This window comes from Limulus polyphemus, unplaced genomic scaffold (assembly GCF_000517525.1).
Source record: "Limulus polyphemus unplaced genomic scaffold, Limulus_polyphemus-2.1.2 Scaffold3144, whole genome shotgun sequence".
NCBI lineage: Eukaryota > Metazoa > Arthropoda > Merostomata > Xiphosura > Limulidae > Limulus > Limulus polyphemus.
This window is the reverse complement of record NW_013668754.1, coordinates 127213-136366: the sequence shown is the minus strand read 5'-3', so window position 1 is coordinate 136366 and position 9154 is coordinate 127213. Positions and strand designations below refer to the sequence as shown.

Sequence of the window (9154 nt, the reverse complement as noted above, 5' to 3'; positions counted from 1 at the left end):
GACAGAATAATGTGTGTGTGTAGATAGTGAGTAATTGAACTGCAGTCAGAAGTATTGTTGACGTTCGTTGATATAGCGTTTGTTTTAGCGCGATTGTTGAAAATAAGTGTGTCGTAAAGTTATATTCAGAAAGAATAAACCAATTTTATTAAGTAAGGACTTGTGTCGCTAAAGTTTTGTCGGAACGAAGTTACGGAAAATTAATTAACAAACGGAGACGTAACAGTTTGTTCCATTTTAAAAAATAACCGCCCGGCATGGCCAGGTTGGAATCCCCGTCCAACCAAACACGGGGCATTATAATGTGACGGTCAATCCTACTATCTGTTGATAAAAGAGTAGCCCAAGAGTAGGTGATGACTAGCTGCCTTCCCTGCTAAATTAGGGACGGCTAGCGCAGATAGCCCTCGTGTAGCTTTGCGCGAAATTCGAAATAAACAAACAAGTCATAAAAAAAGTCAACTAGTGGGTCAGCGGTAAGCTTACGGGCGTACAATGCTAAAATACGGGGTTCGATATCCCGTGGAAGAACAACACATAGATAGCTTATTGTGTAGCTTTGAGCTGAAATAAACGAATTGACAAAAAGAAAATTGCACTAGTAGATTGAATTGATATCTGAAAAGTCTGTTAAATCCTTTTACTTAAATTACATCTTTCACCTAAACCTCATTTTTAAACAAAAACAAACAAACTTACTAACTAAGTAAAAGCAAGGATCTATAACTTGCTGTTCTTCTTTTCAATAGAAGTATAAAAGATAAATAATCCAATAGACTAAATATATATATGTGTATGTGTCTCACTAACGATTTTAAATATTTTTCTAAGATTTCAGATAACCATGACGTCTGTGCTTAGAGTTAAAGGAACACATCAAAAATAAAATATAGCGAAACAAAAAGTATTTACAGTTTTATTGTATTCTAATTAATAAAAGTCTTTGTTTGTTGTAGTTGTTATGTTACTTTTTTTCCATAAAATAAAATGTCAATTATAAACATTGCATGAAAACATTTCCTTTTCCAGTGAATCGTAATATTCATGGGTACATAAAAACTGTTGGAAAGTAATAACAAATGCATTGAATATAACTATTAGTCATTAAAAATAGAAATGTTTGTCATATAACTTACATTTTATTGTGCTTTATCATGATATTCAAGTTATAACCAAATTTATCTTGGCAATTCAATATTATATTATTAAGAATATCTTTTTTGTTAATTTTTACGACCTTTGTGTAATACATTTTTAAAGATATATACAACTCTTTTCTTTATCTATCACTTCTGAAATAGTGCAGGTATTTTTTTAGGCTGGACATATGACACTTTCTTGGAGCTGTAAGCATGTACATATATTGATTTTCTCTTCTTAAAAAACGTAAAATGTTAACACTGGTTTTAAATAAATTCCAGTCAATTAATTATCTTGGCGAAGCGTGATATATTAATCGTCAGTTTAAATTTCAGTTTATTTCAGTGAGGCTTAAAATCTAACTATGCTAACGATAGCTCGGCTTTTTGAGGGGGGGAAGTATGTAAAATGTATGATTTAGATTTTTAAAAATATTAAAATTAACAAAATTTTACATTTGAAATATGATTTTAATTATACACACATATATTAAACTTTATTCACAACGCGTTCTTAAAGCCAGCCCTCTTGTGGGAATCAGTCGAGCTATTAAACGTTCTCAAAATGGAAGCTGTGTTGAGTAAGGTTCAAAGTCGAACATGTTTAGTAATACATACGAAAATTATCTAGTATCGTTGTGCAATTATTAAAAATGAAGAGGTGATATAATGAAGAAAACTTCCGAGCCATTTGCAGGGGTAAAGCATGATCATTCAGAAGTTTCTCGACGACTGTATAAGTGAGTTTTTAAAACTTAAACATTGTTGCCAATGTTGCCGTGTGATGGAACATTTTCTATAAAAAAAACAAAAAAAAAACGACTCGGGCATACATTTCTGTAGATACGACCTAAAATCCCATTTGCCCTACCACTAGCATCAGCACATTGCTTAAGAACACCAAGATCTCTTTCTTCCACAACATTGTTAGTTATTCCAATCAAAATTATACTCATAATTCAAATTATGATATACCACATGAATTACCTTGCATTTATTATAATTAAATACCATCTGCTATTTATTTGCTCAACTCACTAAATTATCTAAATTATTTTGTAAAGCAGTAGCCAGCAACACCCAAACTTTTATGTCATCAGTAAATTTAAATAATCTATTGACCATTTCTTCATGTATGTAAATCAAAAAGTGCAACGGTCCTAACACTGACCTCTGAGGTACCTCTCTTATGACATTAAACCAGTTTGACTAAACTCCATTTAAAACCTTCAGCTTTCTTCCATTTAGCCAATTTTCTAACCAAAGATAATTTTGTTAACAAGACTTTTATGTGGCACCATGTCAAATGCTTTCTGGAAATCCAAATATGCCAAATTCATGCCCAAACCCTTATCTAAGTAAGCAGTAACTTCTTCAAAGATAGTAAGACAAGTTTTTCCCTTAGTGAAACCATGCTGATTATCCAGAAAAAATTTTAAACTTTGTTAAATTACTTAAAAACATCTTTTACCAGAGTTTTAAAACCTTTTCTAATCATTAAGACTAATAAGCCAATAATTATTAGGATAATTTTTATCATTTCCCTTGAAAAGATTTTTATTAGTCAACTTCCAATATTCAGGTGCCTGCCCATTATTCAATGACGTAAAAATGTGATCAAGTGGCTACATATCCAACTCTTAACCTCATTTAAAAACCTTGGAAAAATTTATCTGACTCAAGGTCCTTATCATTCTTTAAACATCCCAATTTTTTCCTACAAGCTCAATATTAATGTGGTTTTCTTATTAAATCTTGTTTCCATCTAACACTGTTCAGGATGACAAACATAGCTTAAAACTCCATTAATAGAAATTGAATAAAAAGTAAAAATTAGTAACCAGCAATCTCATATGCATCAGAAATTAGCCCTTCTTTGTCGTCTCTTAAAAACTGTACTCCCATCCTAACATTTAGAATGTATATACTAATAATTAAGCTATATAGTATATGCTTTTTAATTTCCTGTATGAGGTGCCTACAGTGTTACAGGTTATATTTCAAAATAGGATGCAAGTTAAGTGATTGTTACAGGTTATATTTCAAAATTGGATGCAAGTTAAGTGATTTTTACAATTATTGCTATATACTGTTTTAAACAGTTTTACCTTGCATTTAGTCTTTTGTACTTTGTACAGCTTCACTCTATGGTATGTTTAGTGCCATATTTTTGTTTCAATGTTGCTTTTACTCATTTTCTTCCTATGTATCCACTTGATTACTTGATAAAAAATTCACGTATTTACTTCTTAGAGATGCATGCCTAAAGACGTTTTTTAGTTGTTCAATTTTGATTACAGTTTATTGTGAATAAGTTTTACCTCATAACCACTCTCATGCATTTACAATATTCAAATAAACAAAAACCTGAAAAAGAAGCCTATCATGCTTAAGTCTTTAAATGGGCCTGTTGTTGTATGGCAGTCATATTGGAGATGTGACATAAGATGTGCAAATTAGGTCAAATTTTTTGCACAGTTTGAATCTTCAGAGTATACTAAACAGTTGTTTCCATGTGTGTTTTGGACTATTTCAAATGGTTTTAGAGGTATACTTGAGCTAATTAATCATGTATATAAGTCTGAATATACTAAAAAAAGTATGTATCTAAAGAGCTACTATATATATGGAAGGAACTCATTGATGTAACTTTCCCACCCCTGGAGACATTAATCTCATCACTCAGATGATTCGAGCAAATCCAGTGAAAAAAACTAGAGTTGAGGTTCATGACTGGTCAAAGGTCCAAGAGTCTTTTAGCTCCATGCTCTATATGCTTTCAAACAAGATGTTTTGGTGGCTTTGTAAGGTATTATGTGATTAGTAACTTGCAGAGTTTCTGGCCAATCCTGGGACAGATTGCTTTGTCAATACTTTAGGGAGATTCTATTCACACCATAAAACTCACAAAACAGTAAAGGTTTTGATCATAAATCTCTTGCTTTGTCATGTCTATGATTGAGTGGAATAAAGATTCCCATCATGTAACGGACACTGATTCTTCACTGAAGAACAAATTCAGATGGTACTTGCTGGAAAATAAATTGTACTTGTGAATATTAGTGGAGCTGGTAAGACCAAAGTTTGTAGAACTTCCACTTCTAGAATGGATCCGTAAGCTAAATATTCTAGGAATGGCCAATTGCATAGCATGTGAAACTATCATTAACTATGGATTAAAGGGCTGTTAAAACATTGTGAGAGTGCAGAACCAGTAAAGCTCTCAGGATTAGGACACCAGCCTTAAGTACTGATGCCAGCACTAGCAGTTCTACTTCTGGTGGGCAGTCTGGTCCAAGAAACTATAGCATACAACCACTTTATTTCCTAAACTACAACACAGGGGAACCACCCAAAAAGCTGGCTATAGTGAAATCTGCCATTTATTTATCATAATAAATGACGTATGATATTAAAGAGTATTACGTTAAGTCAGTTGTCTCTCTTGATAAAATATGAAACAATTACAAACTTAACATATTCTAGAACACAAAAAAGTAAATTTACTTTAGAAACAATTTCACTTTGGATATCTTGAAAATAACATGGTGAACTAAAACATTTCAAGAAAATATTATACTTATGTTTATTTCTATATCCTTTGCTATCTTAAGATGTACGTGTAGACTTTTTTTGGTTCAAACAATTACATGTGTGAAGTTTTGTCTTAATTTTAATATCAACATGCCTTTAACATTTGTAATGCAGGACATTTAAATAATTTCGTATATACTGTAAAAACTTGAAAAGATTAAGTACTGTTCAAGACTTAAGTTTTTATCTGTAAATTACTTCTGTTTCAGGAAAAAGATTCTAATACATGCCATTTTTTGAAAAAGTTTCACCTTCTGAAAAGGAGTACATTCTATCGTCACAGTTTCATCCTTTTTAACGTTTTTTCAGTGACATTCCTGGGGACTACATTATCAGTCTTTTAATTTCTGAGTGAAGTATGACTCATCATGTAAAAATAGTTCACTTGTACAAAGTTTTTCACAGGTCTTTTCTCTACAGCTGTGGTATTTGCCACATGATAGACATGGAGTATTAAATATTTATTACCTTTTACACCCATGACTAAACTTAGTTATCTGTTCCTTGCTATACCAAAATATCCTACTCAGTTATAAAGTATTTATAATTTTTGAAAGTTTCGCACTGTATTTTAGTGAACATGCTTCATGAGTATTAAATTTTGTATCATTATTACACATGTAATTTGCCAACATCTTGAGAAGTTATGCCATATATTCTCACACAAACATAAAAGATCAGGCAACAGAAGGCCAATCAGCTCATCAGTGTTTCCTAACAAAGTATCCAGTCCAACCTAAATGTTAGCCAGAGGATATTTCACCAGTATGTCAAATAGTGAAATCCTTCTATTTTCTTTAACCATTTTGGTTGCTGAAATGATTTAATATATGTAAGCAATATATCATGAACAAAGATAGATGTAAAAAAGTGTTTGCGGCCTAAGTGCATGAAACTTTATTTGAAACTATCCTTAAATAAAAAACTTTCACAGAATGATTGCCTTTCCAGTTGTTGCAGTTAACAAAGTTTTAGCTCAGTGTTGTTTGATTTACGTCATTTTTCAACAAAAACTTGAATTCATTCTAATTCTTAAACTTTCTGCTTTCATACACATATTAAAATCAGTTGAAAAAAGAAAAGCAAAAAGTACCAGACAATAATAGTGAAAAAATAGAAAGAAGAAAATGTAGCAAGACATAACTGCAATGGCAAATTGAAAAGTTATTTATTTGTTAATTTAATTTGTTCTGTTTGACATATTTTCTATTTGTGTAAAGGGGTGCACTGGATACAGCTCGCAGACTTGAAGAAAGAATTCGAGTAGTGTCATCTTTACAAGAGCTTCTGGGTCCTGAGGTGACTGCATTAAGAACTAGGTTTGTGCAGTATGTTTGTTGTGGTGTCTTGTAATAAAATATATGTGAAATAAGTAAAAGAGAATAAACATTTATTTGTAATTTTTCTAAAAAAAGTGTATTATTTTTTGATGTAATAGATAAGAAATTGTTTTTGTTATAAGATGGAAAACATTTTTGCATTTTTTATAAATAAATTTATTATACACTTTGTTTAGCCATACAGTTAATGCTTGGTCTTTATTATTTTGGTAGTTATCACAAAATATGTTTATTATTCCTATTGTGATTACTGGGTTTTATTTCAAACAAGAAGAATAGTTTATTAACAGTGTCATAACTACTGTCAGAAATTATGTAAATATGTTATAAACCCATCTTAAAAAAATTCTGTTTACACTTAAAAAACCTTGTGTGAATAAAATTAAATAAAATTTGAAGAATCGCCAGAAATAATGTGTCTTGAACTTACACATTTTAATGAAATTTATATGCCTGGTTTTAATTCTAATTATTTTGCTTGAGTTACTGAATTTTATTCAGTATTTTCATTCTTTTTAAACAATAAATTTGTAAAATAAAATCTTGTGTACTATATTTCAACTTAATGTAAGACCTGCATGTTAATTCACAGGTGACATATGCAAAGAAATAGAGCTGGGTAATTAACTCAATTAATCAATATAATTCATTACATTGATTAGTGTTGTAAAATAATTAATCAATTGGTGTCACAAAAATAATCAACTGATTACCAATATTTTCATTTATTCCAACTATCCAGTGATCAAAATTACACTGAATATCACAAAAATAATCAGCTAGTTGAAATTAGTTTTTCCAATTATTTCAATTATCCAGTACTCGAAATATTGCAAGTATGATGTTTTATTACTTTCAACGAATTCAGTTTTGTTGAAAATAATTCAGTAATTGAAATTAGGGTTTCTGATTATTCCAACTATCCATATAATTGAAATGTTGCTAATATGTTTGTTTTCAAGAACAAAGTTACACAAATGGGCTACCTGTGCTCTGTCCACTGCGAGTATCAAAACTCAATTTTAAGCATTATAAGATTTGTTTTTAGTTTCTCATTGGAGAATAATAGGCGATTTTTTTTATTAATTATGAGAATAGTCATTAATTTAATGTAAGCAATTAATAAGCCCAACAATTAATTGATTAGCAAACTCCACTAATCTCCCAGTAAAGAATGTACAAGGTCTTCTTCCACACCTTACATGATTTGTAGTGACTGCAAAATGGCATTTCATAACAAATCTACCCTAGACAAATTTTAAAGGTTTATTCAAAATTATGCAAGTCAAGCTTTGAAATCGTGTGACAGACAGCTGTGTCGCATTATATCAGTTTAACAGGATGAAATTAGACCTTGTACCATGTATTGTGATAATTTAAAACTCTTGAATTGTAATTATATCACCAAGCAACAAAACTACATCAAGTTAGAGAGAAGTGTTAATCTGTAGTTCTCATTTTTGTTATATAGACCTAATCCATAATCTCACAAGACTTTATCTTTGAAAAAAAAACAATGCCAAGCTTTCAGTCTTTTTTGGAAAAATTAGTACTGTTGATATGTTATGAATGTTTTAGTATTGATACCTTTTCTAAGGATCTTCTGGATTTCATAGTTGCAGATTTTACATGTAGTTGTAGAACATTTATATGGTTTTCAGTATTTAATGCAAAAATGGCCAGTTTTCTACAACTTAGTTTTGGATGACACTTGTGGTTTCAATGTGTAGTTAAAGAATATAGATACAGCTTCAGTATTCAATAAAGTATTGGCTAGAGTTTTTATGACATAGTGTGAATTACACACTAGTTCAGTTTCTGACTGTAGTAAAATATATAAAAATTATGAATTTTTAAATTCAAAACAGTAATACAATTTGTTTTCAGTTCAGTTTAAATAAAAAACTGAAAGTTACTATTGTGTATAACTTTTTTAATTCTTACATATAATTCTCAAATGAATTCTGTGCATTTTGTCACACTTGACAAATCAAACTTGACACCAAACTAAAACATTTAGTACTGATTTCAATATTTTGTTAAAATATATTAAATGTGTAGAAACGTAATGAATTACAAGTAAACATGTTTTTGGTAGGTTGAAAGATTACTGCGAGAGACTAATGTTTTCAGATCCAGTGGAATATGGCCGTAAAGCCGAGGAACTTATGTGGAGAAAAGTATATTATGAAATCATACAGTTGAGTAAGCAACATCAAAAGGTAAATCTATCAATATGTTTTGTCACTGTACTTTTTTGTAATATGTATTTGTGAGAAAATTTTGTTTAATAAAAATTTAGCTATATTAGTATAAATTAATTGTTATTGGATATCATTTCAACAAGTTTTAAAATGTTTAAGTTAATTGTTTTTAATTTTACAAAACTATTCAATACAATAGAAATTGCAATTTTTTTAATAATCACCCTCAAAATTAGGCTCTGCATAAAATGAATTATTACTGTTACCAGTTACCATATAGAAAAAGTATTAATTTAACAAAATAAAAAGTGTGTAATATTTATATTGGTGTGCAAAAACATATTACATTTTTGAACATGCTGCTTTTAACACATTTTAAAGTATATTTTATTGTTTTCCCGATTTGGTTAATAGGCATAGTCACATTATAATGTTTTTAATGTAATTTTTTTATTAAATTAAATATTAGTGAGGCATAGCTGTCAATAATATCCAAAATAAAATTATTTTTTTGTAGTTTCTATATAGTATTTTTCTTGAAACATTTGGGTTCAATAAATAAACTTATCTACAAAGAAAGTTTTTTATCTTTCTTTTTTTTTTGGTCAACAAACATTAACATTTTAACTCCCAGGTTTAAATGTTTTATGATTCAGAGTTTCGTTGTTGTTGCTGTTTAAAGTCAGTGATTGAATAAAAAATATATTTTATGCATTTTTTTGTTATTTAACATGGAATATTGTTAGTTGAAATATTAATAAATTTACAATTCTAATGAATGAAAAAGCCAATTTTATATATATATATATATATATATATATTTGTTCATTTATATATATTTTAATTAACTTATTTATATGTAGTATGAGGAAACCAA

At 29.4% G+C, this 9154-nt stretch overlaps 1 protein-coding gene across 1 annotated transcript in view; it reads left to right on the top strand.

Moving 5' to 3' along the window:
• Positions 1-1690: 1690 nt before the first annotated feature.
• Positions 1691-9154, top strand: part of LOC106468747 (protein SMG5-like) — a 45182-nt gene continuing 37718 nt past the window's right edge. The window contains exons 1-3 of the mRNA XM_013929191.2: positions 1691-1879; positions 5954-6052; positions 8172-8295. Coding sequence (XP_013784645.1) covers positions 1809-1879; positions 5954-6052; positions 8172-8295 — 294 coding nt within the window. The 5' untranslated portion in view covers positions 1691-1808. The remainder of the gene's footprint in view (positions 1880-5953; positions 6053-8171; positions 8296-9154) is intronic.